This window comes from Aureococcus anophagefferens (assembly GCF_000186865.1).
Source record: "Aureococcus anophagefferens unplaced genomic scaffold AURANscaffold_6, whole genome shotgun sequence".
NCBI lineage: Eukaryota > Pelagophyceae > Pelagomonadales > Pelagomonadaceae > Aureococcus > Aureococcus anophagefferens.
In genome coordinates, this window is record NW_008705566.1 from 2,396,823 (window position 1) to 2,422,063 (window position 25,241).

Here is a 25,241-nt window from a genome sequence, read left to right on the forward strand (position 1 = left end):
CTCATGTCTGTCACGGACGACGTGTCCCAGGCGCCGATGTCGTCGTTGAACGTGGTGTAACGTGGATGAATAGAGAAGAGCCCCGACATGTCCGTCACGGCCGACGTGTCCCACGTCGAGATGTGGCCGTACGTCGTCGTCGCCGCGCTCGAATTCGCGAGCCATGCGTCGACGGCGGTCTCGAGCTCGCTCTTGTCCGCGAAGCTGTACGAGCAGGTCGACGAGAACGTGACGCCGCAGTCGGCGACCGTGCACCCGGCAGATGAGGCGAAGCCCGAAGTCGAGACACTGCACGAGAGGGACCAGCCGAGGTCCTGGTCGAAGGCGGAGGCGCCTTCGAACATGCTGTCCGTGCTCGTCACAGACGACGTGTCCCAGGCGCCGATGTCCTGGTTGAAGGCGTCATTGATGCGGAACATCTCGCTCATGCTCGTCACGGACGCCGTGTTCCAGGCGCCGATGTCCTGGTCGAAGGCGCCAGCGCTGCGAAACATCCAGCCCATGTCCGTCACGGACGACGTGTCCCAGGCGCCGATGTCCTGGTTGAAGACGTAAGCATTGGCGAACATCCCGTTCAAGTCCGCGACGGACGCCGTGTCCCAGCCGCCGATGTCCTGGTTGAAGGCGTAAGCATAGGCGATCATCCAGCTCATATCCGTCACGGACGACGTGTCCCAGCCGCCGATGTCCTGGTTGAAGGCGTAAGCGAAGGAGAACATGAAGTTCATGTCCGTCACGGCCGACGTGTCCCAGGCGCTGATGTCGTCGTCGAAGGACTGCGCGTTCATGTTGTAATGCGTGCAACCAGCGTAGGCACAAAAGAGCTCCGACATGTCCGTCACGGTCGACGTGTCCCAGGTCGAGACGTGCCCGTACGTCGTAGTCGCCGCGCTCGAATCCGCGAGCCATGCGTCGACGGCGGTCTCGAGGTCGGCCTTGTCCGCGAAGCTGTACGAGGTCTGGAGCCGCCTCTTCTTCGGCGCGCCGCCGTCCGCGGCGCGCTCGGCGGGCCGCTCGAAGGACGACGTCTCGAAGACGCCCGCCCGCCGCTCGTTCCGCGCCTCGCGCGCGTCCCGCAGCCCCGAGACCCCGCCCGAGATCGTCAGGAGCACGAGGCAGCAGCACATGATGCGATAGCATGACCCAACCATACTGGACCAGAGATTTCTGACCCGCTCGGCGTCACGGGAGGTCAAAGGAGCTCGCGCGCCGCGCCCCGCGGAGCAGATCTCCGGCTGCCCCCCGCGGCGCGCAACCCGCGCCGGCTTAAAGGAAGGCTGGCACCACTCCTGCGTCGAGGAGTGCTGTAAAAAAAACGCGGAGGTTGAACGGCAAGTTACAGCATAATTCCGGGTGTCGTCGCCCCGGCGCGTGATGGCTTTGTTCGCAGAGCTGCCGCGCATGACGCCACCGGTGCTGCCCGGCGCGTGGGCAGCGATGGCTCAGGGCGCCTCCCTACTTGCGATCTCCTACGCGAACGTCGTGCGCCACGACGCGTCCAGGATTCCGCCCGTGCCGGGCGTGCCCAAGAGCGCCTTCCTCACGGTGCACACGCTCGCCTGGGAGCTCGCCCACGCGAGCAGCTCGCTTTTGGCGACGCTCGGCCTCGCCCCCGCCTGGCTGGCGTCCTTCGCGCACGGCTGCGACGCCTTTGTGTGCGGCCTCGGCGGTCTGCTGTTCTGCGCGTACTACGGGCTCGTCCACGGCGAGATCGCGAGCGAGGCTGAGGCGCGCGGGACGCCGTCCTACCTTTTCGACAACCACATCATCCACGCGCCCACGATGCTCGTGCCCGTCGTCGTCGCGGCGGCCAAGGACCCGCGCGCGCTCGCCGCGAGGCCGGGGACCGCGGCCGTCGTCGCCGCGGCCGCGGCCTACGGCGCGGCCTACGCGGCCCACGCGACGGCCTGCGCGGCGCGGTCCGCGCGGGCGCCCTACGCCTTCATGCGCCGCCTCGACGGCCCGGCGAAGCGCGTCGGCCTCTGGGGCGGCGGCGTGCTCTTCGCCGCGGTCCCCGCCGCGCTCGCCGCCGCGCGCCTCGTCGACCGCCTCGCCGCGCGATAGTACGACGCTTTCGCTGGCGCGACCTGTGTCGCTTCCGGATGCGATGCTCTCTTCCATCTTAGTCCGTCGGCCCGCGGGCGCGCCTCGGGACGAGACGCTCGCGGCGCGGCGCGACGAGCGCGCTCGCGGCGCTCCGCGACGCTCGCGGCGCTCCGCGCCTAGAGCGGCTGGCAGGTGTACTCCTGCGTCTCGACGGAGGAGATGCCCTCGATGGCCTTGAGCTTCGCGAGGATCTCGGGCGCGGGCGCGTAGTCCGCGGCCTTCCACGCGTCGTGGTCGGCGCAGGGCTGGTTGACGACGATCTTGAAGTCGTGGCAGCCGCCGCACATGACGCGCGTCACCTCGGCGCCGGGCAGCGCCTTGAGCGCCGGCAGGTACTCCTGCAGCAGCGCCTCCGCGGCCTTGAGGCTCGCCGAGTTCGCCGGGCCGCCGGACTCGTCGCCGGCGTACTTGCAGCGGAGCTCGTAGGCGACCTTGTCGAAGGACACGCCGCAGGGCTCGATGGTCGGCATGGTGCGGTAGCGGTGCTTTGCAAAGTAGTCGACTAGTGCTGATGCGGACTACGGTGGGGAGAGCGGCGAAATCCAGAGCTTGCTGCACGTCGTCGTCAACTTGCCTTCAAGGACGCACCGGAATCCGCTCCGCTTACTTCCGAGAATTACGTGTTTTGGGGGGGGGCGTCATCATGCTTGGCGGGGCTCGAGGGCGAGCGCGGCGTAGGCGCCCGGCGACGCCGGGCAGCCCGCGTCCGAGTCCGCGGAGAGCGTGAGCGCGCCGGGGTAGGCGTCGACGCAGGCGTCGATGCACTCGTGGCAGCCGTCGGCGCCCGACGCGGCGCCGCCGCGCGTGTAGTCGTAGTCCGGCGTGAGGCAGGACTTGAAGAGGTCCGGCGTGTTGAAGAGCGTCGCGAGGACGGGCTGCGCGCAGGACCGGCGCTCGTCGGGTCCGAGGTCGAGGTCCGGGTCGTCGATCGCGTAGAAGCGGTCGACGACGCAGGCCTCGGAGCAGCTGAAGACGCCGCTGTAGGCCAGGTCCTTGCCGCGCATGGCCGCGTCCTCGTAGGTGCAGGTCTTCTTGAAGTGGTACGCGCAGTCGCCGCCGGCCGCGCAGGCGTCGCGCATCTCGTCGTAGCCGTCGACGGCGGGCCGGAGCGCCGCCAGATGGTCGTAGGTGAAGGTCGGGTCGAGGTGGTTGCTGTGGAGGCCGCCGTACTGGCCCCGGTCCGTGAGGAGCATGCCGCCCCAGGGCTTGCCGCCCGTGTGGAAGCCCGCCTTGGCCTGGAGGAGCGCGGGGAAGAGCGTCGCGCCGTCCGGGTAGCAGAGCGCGTCGCCCGAGGTTTCCTGAACCTTGAGCTCGAGCACCTGGCTGCCGTCCTTGACGCGCTGCTTCGACGCGGGCGCCTGCTTCTCGACGGCGCCCGACCGCGTCCGCAGATCCTTCTTCGCCTCCTGGACCGCCTCGAGGCCCCCGGAGAGGGCGGCGACGTAGACCGACGCGTCGTTGCGGCTGAGGCCGCCCTCGATCGGGATCTCGCCCGTCATGGACGCGCCCGCGACGCCCGGCGCGTCCGCGGAGGCCTTGCCCGCCGCGGCCTCGATGCTCTCGAGCGTGTCGCCGGGCTGGCGCGTGCGGTCGAAGTTCCCGGCGAAGAGGCCGGAGAAGTCCTCGTCGCAGTGCTCGAAGCGCAGGTGGTGGAAGACGAGGTTGTCCGCGCCCGCGTTCCGCGGGTCCGCGGCGTCGACGACGGCCTCGTTCGTCTTCGCGGCCGACGCGACGGTGCGGTCGACGTCGACGTAGAACGTCGAGTAGCGGAAGTGGCCCGCGCAGCAGTCCTCCGGGTCCTCGACCGTGCCCTGGCCGTCGCTGAAGCAGTCGCCGATCGCGGGGATGCACGCGTCCGAGGAGCCGTCGACGGTCGCCCAGTCGTCCTCGTAGGAGAACGCGGGCATGAGCCGCTTGATCTGGTAGTAGCGCGCGAGCGTCGGGTGCACGAGAAAGAAGGACGGGTCCGTCGTGCCCGAGGCCTCGAGGTGCTCGCCCTTGAGGAACGTCGACGCGCAGACCGCGGCGCCGACGGCCGCGAAGCCCTCCGCGTCGAGCGCGGGCACGCTGTGGTCGCTCGGGCACTTGTAGTTGGACATGGACCAGAGGCCGATCTCCGCGAGGCGGGACGTCGGCAGCGCGTCGCAGTCGAGCTGGCAGGCCCGCAGGTCCTCGGACGTCGACACGGCCATCGGGTCGCACGCGGGCTTCATCTCGCTAAAGTAGTTGCGCCAGAGGTGGCGCTCGGCGACGGTCTGGTAGCAGGACGCCGCGCTGGACCCGACGGCGTCGTAGGCGTCGAGCATGGCCTGCGTCGACTCGACGTCTAAAATCGTGCCGCCGAGGACCTGGTGCACGTTCGCGTGCACGGTCATGTCCTCCAGGTGCGTCATGAAGTCGACGGCCGTCGCGTTGGGCAGCAGGAAGTCGTACAAATTCGTGCACGTCGGCCACGACTTCGCCGGCGACAGGCCCGCGTCGACGTCGTCCGCGTCGTACTTGAAGTTGACGCGCGTCACGTAGGGGCTCGGGTTGTTGTTCCACGGCGACCGGAGGAAGCCGTAGGAGTTGAGCGGGTAGGAGACCCCGCTCACGTCGTCGTAGCGCTTCACCGTCGCGTAGGCCCAGCGGCCGTCGCGGATGGCCCAGGCCTCGAAGCCCCGGCGGAAGAACTCGTCCGTGCTCAGGCCGTAGTGGGGGCCGACGACGACGGGCGCCTCCGCGTAGTTGAGGCTCCCGAACCAGTCCGCCGTCCACAGCGGCGTGTCCAGGGGCGACGAGATGACGCGGTCCTCGACGAGCTTCGACTCGATGGTCCAGTCCCAGTAGGGCGTCGAGATCGACGCGTCGACGGACTGGAGCGAGTCCAGGACCATCTCGTCGAGGCGGAGGTGCTGGGCTAAGAAGCCCGCGCCGTTGTGGAAGTGGTCGTTGTCGCGCAGGGCGCTGTTCGTCGCGTGGAGCGCCAGGAGCTCGTCGGAGCTCACGAAGCGCGCGTCGTACTTTTTCCGGCCCTCGTCGCCGTCGACGGTCCACATCAACGCGAGCGCGTCGAGCCACGTCGTCCGGTCGGCCTCGCTGAGGTCCCGGAGCTCGCGGCGCACGTAGCGCACGGCGACCGTGCCGCCGCCGGAGGCGGCGACGACGCCGTCGACGCTCACGGACGTGACGCGGAGCGCGTAGTCGCCGACGGCGACGAGGACGAGGCCCTCGGCGCGCGGGCCGTAGTGGGTCGACACCTCGCGGTCCGGCGCCTCCAGGCTCCAGGCCACGGTCTCCTGGGCCCGGTGGTCCACGGTCAGGGCCAGGGAGAAGGGCCTGAGGCAGTCGACGACCTGGAAGTCCGCGCCCTGCCACGGGTACTCGCGCGCGATGGCCCCGAGCCGCGCGGTGTACTCGTTCGCCGCCTCCCAGGCCAGGGCCGGCCGCGCCGCGAAGGCGGTCTGGGCGCGCGCCGGCGCCGGCGCGTCGCGGGCGCCCGCCAGGGCGACGACGGCGAGGGCGCAGAGGGCGCCGGCGGCGTAGCGCCGCGTTCTCGCGTGGGACGGCGCCGCGGCCGGCGACTGCGCGCCGTAGTCGGCGATGGGGCGCGAATCGTCGGCGAGCAGCGACGCCGCCTCCTCGCCGGCGGTGAACATGGCCGCGACGACGACCACGGCGCCGACGAGCTGTGTTCGAGTCGATGATGGGCAGCCCGATGGAATCCCTCCGAATTCGGATGTTTGACGGCATTCTAATGATTTCAGGTCGGGGTTTACTTCAAGTGACTTGGTCAACGAGCCAAAGGTCCAGAGGCAGCACCGAAGTCAGCACCGACTTACCCAGAGTATCTCTTATCGGCCGACGGTGACGCACGGATCGGACGCCGCCCGTGCCCCCCGCGACCGGTCCGACCCACGTCCGCACGCTTAGTCGCTCGGGATCGAGTCCGCCGGGTCGCCGTCGTCCTCGCCCGGCGGCGCGGACGCGAAGCGGTCCTCGTAGGGCTCGGGGACGGCGTCGTCGGCGTCGATCTGCGCGTCGGCCTTGACGAAGACGCGGAGCTCGCGGAGGAGCGGGTTCGTGCCCCGCGACACGCGGATCGTGTCGTCGCAGTAGGTCGTGTCGAAGAGGCCGCCGCCGAGGGCCGTCGCCGCGAGCGCCGCGTTGGCCGCGCGGACGGGCTCGGGCACGTCGACCTCGCTGAACGTGGGCAGGAAGGTCGCGAAGAGCGGGCTCGCGGACTCGTCGAGGTCGCTGAGCGTGCGCTCGACGCGCTCGAGCGCGATCTTGAGGCGGTTCGTGCCCGCGGCGCGCCGCGGCCCGCCGTCGGAGCCGTCGCCCTCGACCGTGAACGCGTGGTCGAGCTCGAGGCGCACGGACGCCTTGGCGAGGGCCGCGATGGGCCCGCCGACGAGCGGCAGTTTCTCGAGGAGCTCGCCGCCGGGCACGTCGTCGCCGACCGGCCAGGGGTTGAGCGTCACGCAGTTGACGACGCGGCGGTTCATGACGTCGATGCGCTGGACGACGTCGCGGCCCGCGAGCCGCCCCGCGGCCGACGGCGCCCAGTCCGGCGGCGGCGGCGGCGCGTTGTTCGTGTACTTGAGCGTCCACTCGCCGTCGATGAGCATGAGGTCGCGGGGGAACGACGGCAGGTCGTCCTTGGACGCCGCCTTCTCGAGGTTCGCCACGGCCTCCTCGATGGACGACTGGCCGGCGACGGACGCCGTGAAGCGCTCGGGCACGGGGATCTCGCGGGCCAGCACCTGCAGCAGGTTCGTGCGCGCCGAGGCCGTGGGCCGCGCGCTCAGCGCCGCGGCGCCGGCCGCGAGGCAGGCGATCGCGACGAGCCGGAGCATGGCTGTCGCAGCGCTCGATGCTCGAGCGGTGGCGCTCTCGACGGTGCTCGCGGTGGCGCTCTCGCAGGTGCTCCTCGAAGTGGAGATCCTGGCCGCCAGCGCAGGCGAGCGCGCCGCGATGGCCGCCAGTGGCGGCCTACCCTCGAGGCCTCGGCACTAGTGCTCGGTCACGCGAGCGCTCCTTACGCGACGCCCACGCGCCACCGGTCGCCGTAGGCGCGCCAGAGTTTTGGCCAGACGTCGGCGGCGCACTCGTCCCAGGGGAGGACGCCGGGCACGGGCCGGGCCCTGCCGCGGAGCGCGCCGCGGACGACGCGCCAGATGTCGCCGTCGTCGGCCTCGGTCCGCGCCGCGAGGCGCCGCGCGACGGCCCGCGGCACGAGGCTCGCCTGGACGTCGCGGCCGGGACCGCCGAAGACGCTCTTCCGGAACTGCGCGAAGGCCGCCCGCTCCGCGTCGTCGGGCGGCGCCGCGGCCGCGGGCGCGAGGTCGAAACGCTTTCGCCGCGGCGCGTCCGCGGCCGCCGCCGCGTCGCGCCGCCGCCGCCGCTCCCAGGGCGTCGCGCGCTTCGGCGACGGCGGCGGCGCGTCCCGGCGGCCCGCGACGCAGGACCCGTAGGCCTCGGCGAACTCGGCGAAGGTCACGACGGGCCACGACGCGGCGATCGCGCGCCGCGCGAGCGCGTACCAGCGCAGCGTCGCGCACTTTCGCGCGGCGCGGCGCGCGAACGCGTTCGCCGCCGCGTCGCCCCACATCCGCGGATCCCGGTCGAGCGCCGCGGACACGGCCGTCGGCGCCGCGAGCTCCCGGAGGACCGCCCGCTCGCCGGCGCCCGCGAGCGCGCCGCGGCGGCCGCCCGCGACGTCCGCGGCGAGCTCCGACACCGACGGGCCGTTGCGCAGGAGCACCGCGAGCGCGCGCGTCGCCTCGACGACGGACGCGAGGGGCTCGGCGCCGCGCGCGGGCGACGCGTCGCGCGCGGGCGAGGCGGCGTCTCGCGCGCGCGCCGTCGCTTCGTCCGCCGTCGCGTCGAGGGGCCACGCGACGCCGCGCGCGAGGAGCTCGCGGCGCCGCGCGCGGAGGAAGCCCGCGCGCGGATTCTCCTCGTCCTTGGACTCGTCGCCCTTGGACTCGTCCTTCGACTCGTCCTTGGACTCGGCGGCGGCGCGGCGGCGGCGCCGCCGCCGGGGCGCGGCGAAGAACGACGGCGCGCGCCGCGCGTCGCGCCGCGGCTCGTCCTTGGATTCGCCGCCGTCGCTCGCGTCGTCGTCGTCGTCGCGGGGCTCGTGCCAGCGGCACTCGCGCCAGGGCCGGTCCGCGTGCGCGCGCGCGGCGGCTCGGACGTCGCGCGCCCAGGACGCGCGCTTGTCGCCCGCGGAATGCTCCGATCGCGACAGGAAGTGGCGCCGCAACAGGCGCCACTCGTCCTCGTCCACGTCGCACAGCGCGCCGCGGGGCGCGGCGGCCGGCGGGTCCGCGGCCTCGCCGACGACCTCGGGGTGGCGCGACGCGGACGACGCGAGGCGCGCGCGGCAGCGCGCGCCGGCGCAGACGAGCTCCTTGTTCCGGAGCGCGGCCTCGACGGCCGCGGCGGCCGCGTTCGACGACCAGACGCTCAGGATCACGCTCGCGTAGGCCGTCGGCGCGCAGGCGACGCGCGTCGTCCCCAGCGGCGCGAGCAGGGCCGCGGCCTGCGACGCCAGCGACGATGCGACGGCGTCGCCGTCGGCGTCGCCGAGGATGGAGACGGCGAAGGTCAGCGCCGTCTCCGTCGACGTCCACGGCTCGAGCATCGCGACGGGCTGCCCTTACATCGGCAAACGGATGTTCAAGATAGGTACTTCTTTGGCTTCACTTGGGCAGCCCACGCGATGGTGCCGTGATTTTGTTGGCCATGGGCGCGGCCCGCCGGCGCAGCAGCGCGCTGCAAAAGAACATCATCCTATCGATGCTCGTCGCCGGCGTCTTCGTGCTCATGTGCCTGACGCACACGCATCTCGACCTCGACACGCCGGCGCGAGCGGCGCCGGCCGACGCCGCGCCACGCGCTGCGCCCGCGCCGCCCGCCGTCGTGGCAGCGCCGAGAGCCGCCGCAGCTGCAGCGGCTCCGGCAGCGCCTCGAGCCGCCCCAGCGCCCAGAGCCGCAACGCCACCGGTCGTCGCCGCGCCGCCGCCCGTCGTCGCCGCGACGCCTCGAGCCGCCGCGGCGCCCGGAGTCGCGATGCCGCACCCGGGCTGCGTGCCGTCGGTCGCCGTCGTGCCGCCCGCGGCGCCGCGGCGCCACATCGTGCCGCCGCCCGCCGGGCCGACGGCCCTGGTCTGCTGCGCGACGACCAAGGGCCCGCTGTCCGTCGCCGTGCGGCCGCGGTGGGCGCCGCGCGGCGCGACGCGCTTCGTGGACATGGTCCGGTCGGGCCACTTCGACGACGGCGTGCCCATGATGCGCTGCCTCGCGAACTTTCTGTGCCAGTTCGGCCTCAGCGCGAACGCGTCGCGGAACCGGTGGCGGCCGTTCCCGGACGACCCGCCGTGGCTCCCGCACGGGCCCGACTACCGCGCGGACGCCTTCGGCAACCAGCGCTTCAAGACGGGCTACGTGGCCTACGCGGGCGCGGGCAAGGACTCGCGCGCGCAGCAGCTCATCGTCGGGAACCACGACGACTGCTGCCTCGCGGGCGGCCAGCCCTGGGAGACGCCCTTCGGGGAGCTCGTCGGCGCCGCGTCGTTCGACACGCTCGCGCGCATCTACACGGGCTACGGCGAGAGCGGGCCGTCGCAGGGCCACCTGCGCGCCGAGGGCTGGACGCGCGACGACCCGGGCCGCTTCCCGCTCCTCGACCACATCTCGTCCTGCGCGGTCGTCGACGACGCGACGACGGCCTCGGACTGGCGGCCGTATCCGGGCAACTACCGCCACGCGACGTTCCGCGGCCGCGCGAGCGTCGCGGCGTACGTCGTCGAGGGCGCGCCGCCGTAAAAAAACCGGTTTACGAGACGGGCGCGATGGCGCCGCAGGGCGGCCAGGGTTGGACCGTCCCGATCTTCGCCGCGCCGGAGACGGCGGCGCACTCCCAGTCGCCCGTGCCGACGTGTACGTCCTCGAGGTAGACGCCGGCGATGGGCGCGCCGTCCTGGCCCGTGAGGCGCACGGCGTGCTGGGAGCAGGCCGCGTCGCGCGCGTCGATGCGCACGAAGGACACGTTCGCCGTCGCCGGCAGCGTCGCGTTCCAGGAGGCCGGGCACGACGGGTTCGGCGACTTGTAGTGGCCGTCGACGAGGATCGCGTCCTCCAAGGCCGCGCCGTCGGCGGTCATGTCCTCGAAGCGCACGTTGCGCACGTAGCCGCCTCGCGTCGGGCCCGTCTTGACGTGCGCGATGCCGTTGGCCTTGCCCAGGATGTTGACGCGCTGCACGAGCACGTCCTCGACGCCGCCGGACATCTCCGAGCCGATCGCGATGCCCGCCTTGGAGCCCGTGCAGTTGACGTCGCGGATCGTGATGTTCCTCGACGGCTTCCCGTAGGCGACGCCGAAGCAGTCCCAGCCGGACTTGATGGCGACGCAGTCGTCGCCGCCGACGTACGTGCTGTGTTCGACGAGCACGTCGCGCGCGCTGTCGGGGTCCCAGCCGTCGGTGTTGGGAGAGTTGTCCTTGGCGGAGATGTGGACGTTCCGCACGTGGACGCGCTCGCTGTCGTAAAAGTGGTTGTTCCAGAAGGGCGAGTCGCGCATGGACAGGTCGTAGATGCGGATGTCCTTCGAGTACATGAACTCGATGAGGTGCCCGCGCGTGACCGTCATCGAGTGGACCTGGTCCCACCAATACTGGCCGTTGCCGTCGAGGACGCTCGTGGGCCCCTCGCCCTGGATCGTGACGTCCTCGACGTGCTCGCCGTGGACGAGGGACGTGTAGCGCGGGCCCGGGTGGTCGCGGCCCTGGCCGTAGGACGGCGCGCCGGGAATCAGCGGCCACCGGGCCGCGTCCGCGACGCCGGCGACGGTCGCGTTCGCGGCGATGCGCAGCGTCGTGTGCGACGTCAGATTGATCGGCGCGATGAGGCAGCGCGCGCCGGGCGGGACCAGGATCGTCGTGTGCGCGTGGGCTCCGGCGTGGGCGAGCGCCGCCTCGAAGGCCGCCGTGTCCTCCGTCGCACCGTCGCAGCGGGCGCCGTAGCTGGCGACGGAGATGGTCTCTTTGGCGGTAGTGACGGCGGCGCGGGCGCCGTAGCTGGTCTCGGGTTTCGTGGCGGTGGTGACGGCGGCGCGGGCGCCGTAGCTGGCGACGGAGATGGTCTCCTTGGCGCTGGTGACGGCGGCGGTGGCCAGGAGAAGGAGCATTGAGTTCGGACCAAGGGCGTGAACCATGCCACGAGCCTCCCAAGCGTCAAGACCCAGGATGTTGCACGGCACGATCTGCTTGGCACGGCACGATCTGCTTGGCTGCTCGCGAGGAGACAATGCTCGAGCCCGACGTCGACGACGGGCCGACGGGCCCCGCGGCGGACCTGCTCCGGCGCAAGGTCAAGGAGACGCTCGAGCTCGACCTCGACGCGCCGGAGCTGCACGACGCGCTCGAGGTCGTGAGCGAGTTCTGGCAGGGCAACACGGCGGAGAACCGGCGGAACCTGCGGAGCGACCTCGAGCGGCGCACGGTGGAGCAGGCCGAGGCCTTCGTGGCGCACTACCGTCCCCTGCGCGACGCGCTCGCCGGGAGCGAGGCCATGGCCGCGGAGCTCGAGGCGCACGTCGCGGCGACGGCGAGGGAGCTGCGGGACCGCGAGGCCGAGAACCGGCGCGTCGTCGCGGCGCACGACGCCCTCGTCGCGGAGCGCGACGCGCTCGCCGCGAAGCGCGAGGCGACGGTCGCGTTCCTCGCGCGGTTCCAGCTCGGCGAGCGCGAGCGCGACGCGCTCGCGGCCGGCGACTTCGCGCGGGCCGAGGACGCCGACGACTTCTTCGCCGCGCTGGCGCGCGCGGCCGGCGCGCTCGCGGACCTCGACCGCGCGCTCGCGGACGGCTCGCGGTGCTTCGCGGACGCCGTCGGCTGCGGCGAAACCGTGCGGCCGTCGGACGGCGTCGGCGCGGAGCTCCGGGACCTGCTCCGGGAGGCGACGGACGGGGCGCACGAGCGCCTGCTGGCCTTCGCGCTCCGCGCGCTCGGCGGCGACGCCACGACGGCCGCGGACGCGGCCGCCGCGGCCGCGGCGTGCGAGGCGGTCGCGCAGGACCCGGGGCAGGAAAAGGGTGATTCAACGTCGCTTCAACGTGAGTGTTCCGCGCGCGCGCGTTCCGGAAACAGCACCCACGCTTCGAGAGCGCTCCGAGAGATGATCGCTCGTCCAAAAATCAGCCGAAACGAGCGGAAAACGACCGAGATAGGAGCCTTTGAAGTTGGGAATTTCGCACCCTTTTGCTGCCCAGGCAAGACCCGCGGAGCGCTCCGCGGCGCGCGCTCGAGGCGCTCCGGCGATCGCCGGCCCTCGACGCGCGGTGCCGCGACGCCTGCGCGCCCGCGCGGCGCGAGCTCTGCAAGGCGCGGCTCCGCGACGCGCTCGGCGCCGCGTCGCCCGGCGGCGACCCGGAGCGCTACGCGGCGGACCGCGCGGACACCGACCGCCGGTTCGGAACGCTCGAGCTCGGTCGCATCGGAGTCGATTCGGCCGATGTTTGGACGGATCGATCGCTCTCGTCGAGTGCTCGACGGAGCGCCGAAGAGTCCGGTCCACCCCGTTCGCCGAAGAGTCCGGTCCACCCCGTTCGCCGACGCTCGCGGTGACGTCGGGTCGACGTTTCGATTCCCACGCAGGCGGCGGACGTGCTCGCGTGGACGCACCAGGCCCTGGCGTCCGAGGGCGAGGTGCTCCGGGGCCTCTTCTTCTCCGACGCCGCCGGCGGCGACGGCGAGGCGGCGCTTCTAGCGGCCGTCGTCGAGGGCCTGGGCGAGCCGCTCGCCGCGCGGCTCCGGTCCGCGGTCGCCGCGCTCGGCGGCGACGTCGCGCGCGTCCACGGCGTCGCGCGGCTGCTGGCGTTCTACGCGGCCACGTTCCGCGGGCGGCTCGGCGGCGACGCGCTGCCGGCGGCCGTCGCCGCCGTCGCCGACGAGGCGCGAACGGCGGCCGAAGCGGGGGCGAAGGCGCTCGGCGACGAGGTCCGCGCGTCCGACGTCCGGCGCTTCGGGCCGCGCGGCGACGCGGCGGCGCCCGCGGCGGCCGCGCTGCGCGCCGCGGGCGCCGTCCTCCGCGCGGACGCGGCGCGGCCCGACGGCGGCGACGACGGCGACTCCGCGGGCACGCTCCTCGCGCTCGTCCTCGACCCGGTGCTGCAGTCCGTCGACGCGGCGCTGGACGCCGCGCCGCTCCGCGAGTTCGCGGGGCCGGCGACCGGCGCGGCGGCGGACGCCGTCGGCGCCGAGCCGCGCGGCGGCGCGCCGGGGTCGGCGGTGGACGCCGCCGCCTGGGCCGTCGACGCCTTCGGCTTCTGCGCGGCCGAGCTCGAGGCGCTGCCGCGGGGCGACGTCGTCGACGCGTACGCGGCGCGCTTCGCGCGGCGCGCGGCGGCCGCGCTCGCCACGCCCCCAGCAGGTGCGCGTGCTCCTGGACGTCGAGGGGTGAGGGCGTAATACGCGCCTAGACGCGCGCAGCAACCCTGTAATTTTTCGACCTGTCCTCACTTCCCGCAAAGTTTTCAGAAGTGAGCCAACGACCTTCGGGCGCGGAGGCGGGACCCGACGACAACCCAGCGCCGACGCCGCGCGCGGCGGCGCAAGAATCGAACACGCAGACGTACGACTTCACGTGAGAGCAATCGAGTGCGTGCGCGCTTCGTCGCGCACTCGCCGAGCGCACACGACCATCGAAACATCGGTTCGATGTGACGGAGCTCGAGAGGTTTCGACGTTCGGTCGGGCGTCCGGGCGCGAGCGCGTCGCTCCCGCCGCGCGTCCGAGAGCGACGCCCGCGTCTCATCGCCGACCGTCCGCTCGCAGGCGACCGACCGCCATTTGCAAGAGCGAGGCCGTGCCACATCCGCCGGGCATCGCGACCCCCTACCTTCGTCAGATGTGCCCATCGCCCTGCCTCGCGCCCGCCCCGATGACGAGCCCCGACGGCATGAAAGATGACTGCTTCGAGCCCGACTGCGGCTTGCGCGGCTACAAGTTCCTGAGCTACCGCCTCGCGCGGGAGGCCGTGCTCCGCGACCGGCCGGGCGTCGTCGCCAAGGACGGGTCGAAAACGCCCTACGGCGTCTTCGCCGACTTTGGCTTCCACGGCGCGTCGTGGCTCGGCCGCCGCCGCGAGACGCGTCCGCTCGTGCGCTATGGCCTCGGCCAGCGTCGAGCGACAGGAGTGTTTTTTCGCGTGAATTTCGCCTGAAGATGTGAATCCGACCCCGTCGCGCTTGGTAGGCCTCGGCATCGACCTTTATTTTAAGAGCATGAAGGTCTGGCTGCTCGTCTTCTTCGCCGTCTCCGTGCTCTCGCTCGCGCCCCTCCTGGGCTACTGGCGCAACAGCGAGCTGACGGCGGCGCGGCGCGACGCGTCCGTCGAGGCGCGCGGGCCCTCGGCGGCGTTCTTCGCGCTCTCCGTGGGCTCGCTCGGCCAGTACGCGACCGTCTGCGGCAGCGCGGAGGACGGCGAGACCGTCGAGCTCAGCTGCCCGGCGCACTACGAGATCCAGGAGGTCTTCGCGCGCGGCGCGGCGTCCGAACGTCGACGTCTCTCGGGCTCGCTCTCCGCGCGATCTTCGCGTTCGAGTCCGGTCGCGCGTCGCGGCCGCTCGCGTCTCCAGCGCTCGCCGCAGGTACTACGGCGCGCCGGCGGGCGACTGCGCGTGCCCGGACGCGCAGACCGTGGACTCGCGCGGCGAGTGCCCCGGCGACATGACCCGCGCCATGGAGTGCGAGGGCGGCGACGCCTGCGTCAAGGGGACGACGGCGCTCGGCGACGCGTGCTGCGCCTTCTCCGCGACGCGCGGCCGCGCGGACTTCGACGGCGTCGACCCGGGGCCGGGGCCCGCGTCCTGCGCGTCGACGTCGGCGCAAATCGTCGCGCAGGGCGTCTGCCTGGGCCGGCGCGCGTGCGCGCTCGCGGCCGACGGCGACCGGATGTACAGTTGGGAGGACCGGGGCCGCTACGCGTCCTGCGGGTCCGAGGACTTTCGCGCCGGCGCGGGGGGCTGCGCGGCGTCGCTCGGCGTCGGCGACTTCTCGGGCTGCGCGGAAACGCGGCGCCTCCTCGCCGTCGCCTACTGCGGCCGCGCGGAGCTCCGGACGTCGGCCGCGGGCACTACCCGGCTCGACACCTTCGGGTTCCGCTGCTCGCTCCTCGACGCGTTCTGCGCGTTGCTCGTGCTCGTCGCGTCGCGGTTCCTGCTGCGGACGCAGGAGCGCGCGGAGCGGACCTACGGCACCTACGTCTGCACGCCCGCGGATTATACGGTGGCCGTCGACGGCGGCTCGCTGCCGACGGACTACGCGTCGCTCGAGGCCGCGGCGGCGTTGGTCGGCGACCACTTCGAGCGCGTGCTCGGCGCCCAGGCGCCGGTCATCGAGCCGGGGCCCGTGCGCGTCGCCGACGTCTGCTTCGCCATCGTGAGCGACCGGACGCTCGTCCGCGCGCTCGACGCGCGCGCCGCGGCCGCGCGGGCCCTCGACCGGTCCCGCGCGGCCGCGGACGTCCGGGAAGCGTTGAAGCGACCGACGGAGCAAGAGGACGAGCCCGCGGCGCTCCGCGATGCGTTCGCGAAAGCGTCCGCGGCCGTGCAGGACCTCCTCGACGAGGGCAGCAAGGGCGCGGCGCGCGCGGCCGTCGCCTTCGTGACCTTCGAGACGGAGGAGGGCTTCCAGCGCTGCCTCCACGCGTACCCGCCGTCCCTGCGCCGCTGGCCGGGCTTCTTGCAGCCGCGGCGCCTGAAGCTCCAGGGCAAGGCCGTGCGCCTGAGCCGCGCGCGCGAGCCCCGGAAGCTCCGCTGGGAGAATCTCGGGCTGCCGCTCGGCGCCCAGGTCTGGCGGCGCGCGCTCAGCGCGCTCGCCGTGCTGCTCCTCCTGCTCGCGACGTCGGGCGTCGTCTTCTGGGCCCGCAAGTTCGAGCAGGGCATGGTCGCGCAGCACCCGGCGCGCGACTGCGGCGTGTTTCCGCGCGTCGTCTCCGACGGCGACGCGGCGTTCGCGTTCTCGCCCGCGGGCTCGGGGACGCTGACCATGGCCGACGTCGTCAAGGACGAGCGCTTCGAGGACTACGGCCTCCCCGCGGGCGAGACGGGCAAGCTCGGCTGCTTCTGCGACGCCGTCGCGGCGGACGCGTCGCCGCGCGCGGCGACGCGCTACCGCTTCCGCGACCCGGAGACGCGCGGCGCGCTCGGGACGTGGTGCCGCGGCTACTACCGGGACGTCTGGCTCCTGCGCGTCGTCCGCGCGATCGCCGTCGCCTTCGTCGTCGCCGTCGAGGTCTCGCTCAAGGTCCTGGCCAAGTGGACGACGACGTTCGAGCGCCACCCGTCGACGGTCGACGCCTGTGTGGAAATCAAATCTTCAAACCGACTTCAATGTGCGCGTAATCGAACGGTTTGGACCAGACTCTTCGGCTATGCTTCGAGAACTCGACAAGAGCAATCGATCCGTCCAAAAATCAGCCGAATCGACTTCGATTTGACCGAGCTAGAGAATTTCAAAGTTTGGTCGGGACGTCCCAAACCAGTGGTTGATTTCCACACAGGTCAACGCCGACTTCTCGACGACGCTCAAGATCTTCGTGTCGTCGACGATCAACACGGGCCTGCTCGTGCTGCTCCTCAACGGCAACGTCGACGCCGTCGCGCCGCGCTTCGACGCCTACGGCCTCGACGGAGACCTACGCGTCCGCGCGACGGACACCTACGGCCTCCTCGGCGGCGCCTACTACGACTTCACGGCGCCGTGGTACGCGTCCGTCGGCGCGGCCCTCGTGTCCGCGATCATCCTCGGCGTCGCGGGCGAGCTCGGCTACGCCGTCGCCGTCGTCGTCATGCACAAGCTCGAGGTCTGCCGGGACCGGGGCTGGTCCTGCGACGCGTCGGTGACGCGCGCGCTCACGCAGGACGAGCTCGTCGCGACGCTCGCGCCGCCGCGCATGACGTTCCCGGCGCGCTACGCCTTCCAGCTCAAGGTCCTGTTCGTGTGCCTGCTCTACTCCGGCGGCATCCCGCTGCTCTGGGCCGTCGCCTGCGCGACGTTCGCGGGCTTCTACGCCGTCGACAAGGTGCTCTTCACCAAGTTCCTGTCGGCGCCGCCGCCCGTCGGCGCGCGCCTCGCGATCTTCGCGAGCTCGCTCGCGCCGCTGGCCGTCGCCGCGCACTGCCTGGTCGCCGCGTGGATGCTCACGAACCCGGAGATCTTCGACCAGGACGACGCCGACGGCACGCTCATGCGCACGTGGTACGATCCCCGGCCGCCGCAGGTCGCGGACCTGGCCTTTGCGTCGACGAGCCGCGAGACGTCGCTTGCGGACCGCGCGGACCACTGGAACGCCATGCCCCAGTTCTTCGTCCTCGCGCTCTGCGGGCTTTTGGGCGCGCAGCGCGCGGTCCAGAAGCTCGCGGCCCTCGCGCGCGCGGCCAACGACGCCTTCGCGGACGCGCTCCAGGCGCGCTGCGGCTGCGCGCGGCTCGCGGCGTGCCTCCGGGAACCCGCGGCCGACGTCAAGGACCTGCCGCCCTACGTCGAGGCCGTGCCCGCGGACGTCATGGAGCGCCGGATCCGCGCGGGCGTGCTCAAGCCCCACGTCCTCGCGGCCTACGCCGAGGAGCTCGCGCGGCGCCGCGCGGACACGTCCCGCGACGGCCTCTTCGCGGCGAACGGCCGCCTCAAGGTCCGCATGCAGGGCCTCGAGACCTACGAGTTCCGCGCGAACGACGTCTACGTGCGGCGCTTCGCGCTCGACGCGCGGTGCCTCGCCGAGGGGCCCGGCGGCGACGACGAGGCGCCGCCGTCGCCGCCGTCGCCGCGCGACCGGCGCCGCGAGGAGCGCGAGAGCGACGCGACGGAGGACGCGCACGCGGCGGCGCTCGAGGCGCGGCTCGCGGCCGAGGACGAGAACGACCGCGCGGACTTCCTCGGCCGCCTCTCCTTCGGGAGCCGGTCGCCGACGCGCCGCCGCGGCGCGCAGCGCCGCCGGTCGTCCGAGGAGCTCCTCTCCGCCAACGCGCGCCGCGCGCTCCAGCACCTCAGCCCGACGCGGCCGCGCGAGCCGAACTCGGACGACTCGCTCGCGCTGTGAGAGAGAAGCACTACCCCGTGTTAAAAAGTGCCTCGATAGTGAGAGACGCGCCGCTCGAGGCAGCCGCCGGCTCTACGCGCGGCCCCCCGCCGGCGGTCCCCGCGCGAGCCGCCAGCACTAGCCCGTGTTAAAAAGGGCCTCGATGGCCGCCTCGCCGTCGCGGCTCAGCCGCGTGGCGCCGATGCCCGCGTAGACCCCGCTCGGCCGCGGCGGCGGCCGCGCGAGCGGCGTCCACGCCTCGCGGTCGACGTCCCACGCGTTCCAGCGCCCGTGCGTCGCCGGCACGACCTTGCAGCCCGCCCAGCCGTCGGTCGGCGAGTCGTCGAAGAAGAACAGCCGGCATCCGTCGCCGTCCAGGAAGCGATCCACGTAGAACTGCGCCGCGAAGCCCGCGCCGCCGCCGACGTCGAGCGCCGGGACGTCCCCCGGCTGGCGGTAGCCCACGGCGTAGACGGCGCCCGCGCGGCACACCTGGAGGTAGTTGCGCTTCGACGCCGCCCAGGCCTCCGGCGCCTCGCGGCGCGCCGCGGCCGCGGAGTCGAGCGCGCAGACCACCCGCGGGTCGTCGAGCGCTCCTTCGTCGACGCGGTAGACGGCGAAGTCCTCGACGGCGCGCACGCTCGGCTCGTTCGTCGGGCCGAGCAGGTGCGCGGCGCGGTGGCCGGCCGCCAGCGCCGCCGCGCCGAACACCGTGTCCGCGCCGTCGCTCGCGCCGCTGAGCAGCAGCGGGTCGTCGGACCGCAGGGGGTCCTCGGCGGACCCCAGTTTGTTGCCCAGGATGAGCCGCGCGAGCTCGGAGCCGCTGCGATACATGTTGCGGGCACGCGCGAGCGAGCAAAGCTACCGATGGTGCTGCCCCATTCCCAGCGAGCTCTCACACTTCGTGGTTGCTGCACCATCACCTCCAGGTGCTGGCTGGGAGAGGCAATGCGCTCTCTCTGAGCCTCCCGTCCCCCCGCGGCCTCCCGGGCCCCCTACGTTTAGAGACGCGTCAAGGCAATGCGCTCTCGCGGCACGCGGTCTCCGTGCGAGGGCGAAGCAGCGGTTGCGGCCGGTGCACCACCATCCGAGCAATGTGGCGTCAAGGATGTGTTCATCGCGATCGCGTTGACGGCGTGCGCATTGCTGCTGCGGGAGATTGTTTTTACCAGCACGCCGCATTTTGCGCCTCCAGCCGCAGCGACGACCGTGCTCAAAGCGGCGCCGGCGCTGCGAGGAGCCGCGGCGGAGGTACTCCCAGCGATCGCCATCGCGCCGCCGGCGCTGCCGGAGATCGCCGTCGCGGTTCCGCCGGTCGCGCCGGTCGCGCCGGTCGCGCCTCCGCCGCCGGTCGCGCCGGTCGCGCCGCCGCGGCCGGTCGCGCCGCCGCCGCCGCCGCCGTCGCCGCCGAAGCGCGAGCCGCACTTGATCTCCGGCGGCAAGCCGGCGATCTCGGACGTCCGGGGGAACCTCGCGGACCCGTCCGTCGTCACGAACGGCAAGCAGGGCGACTGGCTCAAGGACCGCTGGCAGGCGGCGAAGAACATGCAGGGCCTCGCCATCCCCGGGCCCCACTTTTTGGAGGTCGACCTCGAGGCGACCTGCGTCATCGACCGCGTCGTCGTCGACTACGAGAAGGCCTACGCCAAGGACTACGCCGTGATGGGCCTCGCGCCGTCCGGCGGCTGGGCGAAGCTCGCCGCCGGGCGCGACGCCGCGGAGGCGCGGCCCGCGGACCAGCACATCGTCCACACGCTCGCCGTGCCGTCGTCGGCGGCCTTTACGAAGATCAAGCTCGACGTCGTCCGGCCCGCGGCGCGGTGGGGCGTCTCCGTCTGGGAGCTGTCGGTCTACGGCGTCTGCGATTAAGGCGGGAGGGCGGAGCCTAGTAGGACGTCGATCCAGCGCAGGAACTCGTGGAAGCAGGCCGTCCCGTGCTTGTGGTGGTGCTCGTGGGCCTTCGCGCCGCCGAAGATCCCGGGGGCGACGTTGTGCATGCACCAGGGCGCGTCGTAGCCGCTGTGGATCTCCACGAGCATGTAGGTCACGACGACGTTGTGGAGGCACCGCGACAGGTCGTGCTTCGGCGCGCCCGAGAACAGGGGCAGCGACCGCCGCTGCACGAGCACGTTGCAGAGCACCTGGAGGAACCCGTCGACGAGCGAGTGGTGCGTCGTCTCCCGCGCGCGCAGCGCGCCGCCGTCCTCGCGCCGGTGGTGCTCCGCGTGGAGCCGCCGGAGCCACGCGGGCGCGCGACGCGCGTGGAACGCGCGGTGGATCCCGTAGAACAGCAAGTCGTAGCAGAAGATGCCCGCGGCGAGCTCGCCCAGGAGCCGCGCGGCCGTCGGCGGCGCGGCCGCGGGCGGGGCCTTGGCCTTGAACGCGTGGTAGACCGCGATGCCGCCGAGGTAGAGGCCCGCCTCGAGGCCGCCGCGCCGGCTGTCGGACGAACTCGCGTAGGGCACGGGCGCCGACCGGTCGAAGCGCCAGCGCCGCGCGGCCTCCGTGCTGTCGAGGAACTGGTAGAAGGCGATGGCCTGGAAGAAGCCCCACGTCGCGAGCGCCGCCTCGAAGAGACAGTGGTGGACCAACGGGCAGCGGAGCGCGCGGGCCCAGGCGCGGGCGACGACGGCGTCGGCCAGGGCGGGGGTCGCCACGGGCGCGAGGCACGTGAGCGCGACGACGGCGCGGACGATCCACGTGGCCGCCCGCTCGCGCGCCGTGGGCTGCCTCTCCGAACTTTGGTCCGATTCGGGCAGCCGCTCGATTTTTTCCTCCGGCAATTTTGCCTGAGAGAGCATCGGCGCGTCGCGCTGCGCGATGATCGAGTCAGGAGCTCGGTCACGGCGTCGCGCGGCCATGCTGCCACGACACAGAGCGCCGAAGGGCGCGAAAGCGCGGTGAAGTGAAACGCTGGCCCGCTCCGAAGGCAATGTTCAACGTCACGAACGTTGCACTTTGCGACCACACCGATGCGGTTGCCGAAGATGGACAACGATCTTGCTGTTGGACAGTGATCTAGCGACTAGGACGCTCACTTTTCGGGGTCGGACGCCGCACCGGTGGCCGCTTGTCGGGCTCGTGCGACGTGATCTCCCATGTGCCGCTGGCTCGTCTACTGCAGCGCCGAGCCCATCGTGCTCGCGGACCTCGTGCTCAACAGCCACCACAGCATCGTGCGCCAGTCCTTCTCCGGCGGGTTCCACCCCGACTGCAGCGACAAGAACAACATGCGCATGAACGCCGACGGCTTCGGCCTCGGCTGGTACGGCCTCCGCGAGAGCGGCGCGTCGGCGGCGATCTTCCGGAGCATCACGCCCGCGTGGAGCTGTGTGGAAATCAAATCTTCAACCCGACTTCAATGTGCGCGTATGCGACCGTTTCGACGCATGGCTTTCGGCCGTGCTTCGAGAACTCGACGAGAGCAATCGATTCGTCCAAAAATCAGCCGAATCGACTTCGATTTGACCGAGCTAGAGAATTTCAAAGTTTGGCCCCGACGTCCCAGCTCACTGGTTGAATTCCACACAGGCGTGGAGCAACCGGAATTTGCGGGAGCTCGCGGGCGTCGTGAGCAGCCGGTGCTGCTTCGCCCACGTGCGCGCCGCGACGCCCGGCTCCGTCGTCTCCGAGGAGAACACGCACCCCTTCCGCTACGGGCGCCTCCTCTTCCAGCACAACGGCCACATCGAGGGCTTCGCGCGCGTGAAGCGGCGGCTCATCGAGAAGCTCCCGGACGGGCTGCTCGCGTGGGTCGACGGCTCGACGGACTCCGAGTACTGCTTCGCCCTGCTCCTGGCGCAGCTCGAGCGGCCCGACCGCGCGGACCGCTTCCCCGTCGCGGAGCTCGAGTTCGCGGTGCTGCGGACGCTCGCGATCCTCAAGGCGCTCGGCGACGACGAGCGCATCGTCGACGGCTTCTCGACGTGCAACTTCGCCCTCGCGGACGGCGCGTCCGTCGTCATCACGCGCTACTGCGACAAGGCGCCCGAGATCCCGCCGCCGTCGCTCTACTACACGTTCCGCTGCTCGAACGAGCTCAAGGCCGCGCTCGTGTCCGGCGCCGACGACGCGCCGCGGCCGGCCTACGGCGTCGAGGCCGCGCGCGCGGCGACGCGCGCGCCGCCGCCCCGGGACGCGGGCGAGCACTGGGCGCTCGTCGAGGAGAACACGATCATCAGCTTCTCGCTGCCCGCGCGCGGCGCCGCGGAGCCGACGCTGCTCCGGGGGCCGCTCTGCTGCCCCGACGACGACGACGGCGCGAACTTCAGCGACGACGACGGCGAACTCCCGCCGACGCCGCCGAAGGCGGGCGTCGGGTCGACGAACGTGACGGCGTCCATGCTCTCCTTCGTCGCGAAGCTCCAGAGCGCGGACTCGTGGCGCCGCAAGTTCATCGAGCGGAGCCTCGCGCCGCCGCGGCCGCCGCCGCGGTCGCCGCGGCCGCCCCTCGCGAGCGCGCGGACCTACGCGTGCGGCGACGACGCGGGCCGCCTCCTCGCGGCGCGCGCCAAGGAGCTCGCGCGCGACCACCGCGCGAAGGGCGCGGCCAAGGGCAACCTCGTCACGGAGTTCGGCCTCCGCACGCGGCCCCTGACGCGGTCCGCGAGCTTCGGCGCCGCGGGCCAGCTCAGCCGCGGCTCCTCCGCCTCCGTGGACTCGTCCCGCGACGCGTCGCCCGCGTCGTCGCCCGTCGCGCCCATCCGCCGCGGCTTCTTCGCCTGACGCGGCGTCCGCCCTCTCTTCGGTACATAATTCGACATACTCCAGTAGGAGCTTCGGACGTCCATACCGGACTAGGCCTCGGACTCCGGAAGTTCTTCCGAGTGCACCGGTCTTCAACGACGACTCGTACCTCAACATTCTCAATTTCGGCGGGGTGTGTGTCACACGATGTTCGCGGCCACGCCGGACGCGACGTACGGCACCGGGAAGCTCGTCGTGCAGCCCGCGCCGGGCGGCGCCTGGCGGCGGCGGGCCCTCCTCTGCGCGGCGGGCGCGCTCGGCTTCGTCGCGCTCGGCGCCGCCCCGACGCCGGCGGTCCTGCTGGCGTCGACGACGACGACGACCTGCGGCAACTTCGACGAGGTCTTCGACGCCTGCGCGACGACGGGCGGGGAGCCCGCTTTAGCCGGCATGGACGTGATGTCCTACTTCAGCCACGGCGCGCCCACCGCGGGAGCGCGGTCGCTGCGGTACCGCGACGACGCCACCGGGGCGACGTTCTACTTCTCGTCCCGGTTGACGCGGTCGCGCTTCGCCGAAGACCCGGAGTCGTTCAAGCCCCAGGCCGGCGGCTACTGCGCGTTGGCCCTCAGCGGCCTCGACCCGAACCTCGGCGACGGCTCGTCGTGCTCGTCGATCTCGCCCGTCGACCCGTACGTCTACGTCGTCAACGAACTCGGCCTCTTCCTCTTCCGCATGGAGGGCGCGAAGGACATCATGGAGTCCTACGACGCCCAGGGGCTGGAGCCCTACGCGGCGGCCGTCGCGGCGTGGGCGGACCTCGCGGCCCTCGGCGCCGGCGAGGACGCGGCGGAGACCGCGCCGATCAACGGCAACGACGCGCGGTGCACGAAGGTCTACGGCGCGACGAACGGCGTGAAGACCGTCCCGGGGGGGCGCGCCGTCCGCGTCGCGCCGCGATAACGTCATGCGTGTGTATCTGTGTTAGGGAGGGCCTGCGGCAACTTGACTGCCTCGAGACCGCGCCTCCGCCGTCGCCGCGCGCGCCGCCGTCGCTGCCAGAACTAGCCACAAATAGCCGCAATGGCGGCGCCCACGAAGCGCGCGCGCCGCGCGAGCGCCGCGGCCATGCCGCCGCCGCCGCCGCGGCCCGCGACGTCGGCGAGCGGCGGCGCGCCGGCCTGGAGCAAGGCCGACTGGGAGCGCTGGTCGCGCGCGCCGCGCATGGCGACGCTCGAGGTCGGCGAGGGCTGCGCGCTGCTGCTCATGAAGGCGCCGCTCGGCGAGCGCTACGAGGACCGCTACGGCGGCGAGGCGTGCGTGCACACGCCGCACATGGTCGTCGAGCGGCTCCTCGCGAAGAAGCGGCGGCTGGCGCTCGTCGTCGACGCGACGCTGCGGTCCAGCTACCTCCACGACGCGCGCGACTGGGACGACTGGGACGCGACGCACGTGAAGCTCGGCGCGCGCCGCGGCCCCGCGGACCGGCTCGTCGACGCCGCGCCGACGCGGGAAGAGGTCGACCGGGCCGTCGCCGCGCTCGCCGAGGCCTGGAAGAGACCGTCAGTCGCTGCGGTCTACTCGCTCGACGGCTGCAACACGCCGGGCCTCATCGCCGTCGTCGCGCTCGTCGAGCTCCGCGGCGCGCCCGTCAACGCGGCGTTCAACGCCGTCGCCGAGCACCGGCCGTTGTTCCGGCCGAAGCACGTCGCGTGGCTCAAGGCGCGCTACCCGGCCCTCGCCGCGGCGCCCGCGCCGCGGCCCGCCTGGCTCGGCGGCGGCGACGACGGCGACGACGCCAGCGACGGCGAGGAGCCGCTCGCGGCCGCGCCGGCGCCCGCGGCGGCCGCGGACGCGGACGCGCCGAAGCCGAAGCGCGCGCGGCTCCAGCCGGCGGCGACGCGCGCGCACCGGCTCTTCGTCGTCGGGCCCGACGGGAAGCGGTCGCTCCTCGCGACGTTCGACGCGGCGCTCGCGCTCTGCCCCGCGGACCTCGAGTCGACGCCCGAGGGCTACGACAAGGACCTCGCCAAGGTCGAGGGCTACCCGTCCTTCGACGCGAAACTCACGTCCGACGCCGCGAAGCTCGCCGAGTTCTGCAAGTACCTCGTCGCGCGCAAGAAGGCCGCGGTCGTCTCCAAGGCGCCGCGCGTCTACCTGCCGCCGCAGGCGCCGACCGCGGCCGGCGGCATCGTGCTGCGCTATCGCACCTAAGATGTCGGGTGTCGTCTTTTTGTGCTCGAAGGTCGTCGGCTGCGTTGCTTACGCATCCGGATCGATTCCGCAATGTGCCGAAGTTGCATCCTTGTTGACCAAGACTTGAAGTCGAGCAGCTGTGAGGGGCCACTGGGTGCCCGCTCTGCCTCGGCTGCCTCGGCTGT

General features: G+C 72.5%; 4 protein-coding genes across 4 annotated transcripts; 2 read left to right on the plus strand and 2 right to left on the minus strand.

Annotated features, from left to right (window-relative positions):
* Positions 1-2,222: 2,222 nt before the first annotated feature.
* Positions 2,223-5,744, minus strand: AURANDRAFT_63293 (hypothetical protein; the record flags this gene model as incomplete). Its single annotated transcript, XM_009037476.1, has 2 exons — positions 2,223-2,591; positions 2,856-5,744. The coding sequence occupies 2 exons, from the start codon at positions 5,742-5,744 to the stop codon at positions 2,223-2,225; spliced, it is 3,258 nt and encodes a 1,085-aa protein (XP_009035724.1).
* Positions 5,745-10,270: 4,526 nt separating this feature from the next.
* Positions 10,271-11,155, minus strand: AURANDRAFT_2438 (hypothetical protein; the record flags this gene model as incomplete). Its single annotated transcript, XM_009037113.1, has 1 exon — positions 10,271-11,155. A coding segment is annotated over one exon (885 nt), but the record flags the coding sequence as incomplete, so codon positions are not given.
* A 240-nt stretch (positions 11,156-11,395) lies between these two features.
* On the plus strand, positions 11,396-18,232 carry AURANDRAFT_71386 (hypothetical protein; the record flags this gene model as incomplete). The annotated part of the gene is made up of 7 exons (XM_009037407.1): positions 11,396-12,149; positions 12,365-12,593; positions 12,750-13,524; positions 14,060-14,245; positions 14,349-14,643; positions 14,744-16,445; positions 16,657-18,232. 7 exons carry the CDS (start codon positions 11,401-11,403, stop codon positions 18,193-18,195), a joined length of 5,475 nt encoding a protein of 1,824 aa, XP_009035655.1.
* Positions 18,233-21,272: 3,040 nt separating this feature from the next.
* AURANDRAFT_53310 (hypothetical protein) lies at positions 21,273-22,149 on the plus strand (the record flags this gene model as incomplete). Its single annotated transcript, XM_009037408.1, has 2 exons — positions 21,273-21,506; positions 21,706-22,149. Coding segments are annotated over 2 exons (678 nt in total), but the record flags the coding sequence as incomplete, so codon positions are not given.
* Between the last annotated feature and the right edge of the window lie 3,092 nt (positions 22,150-25,241).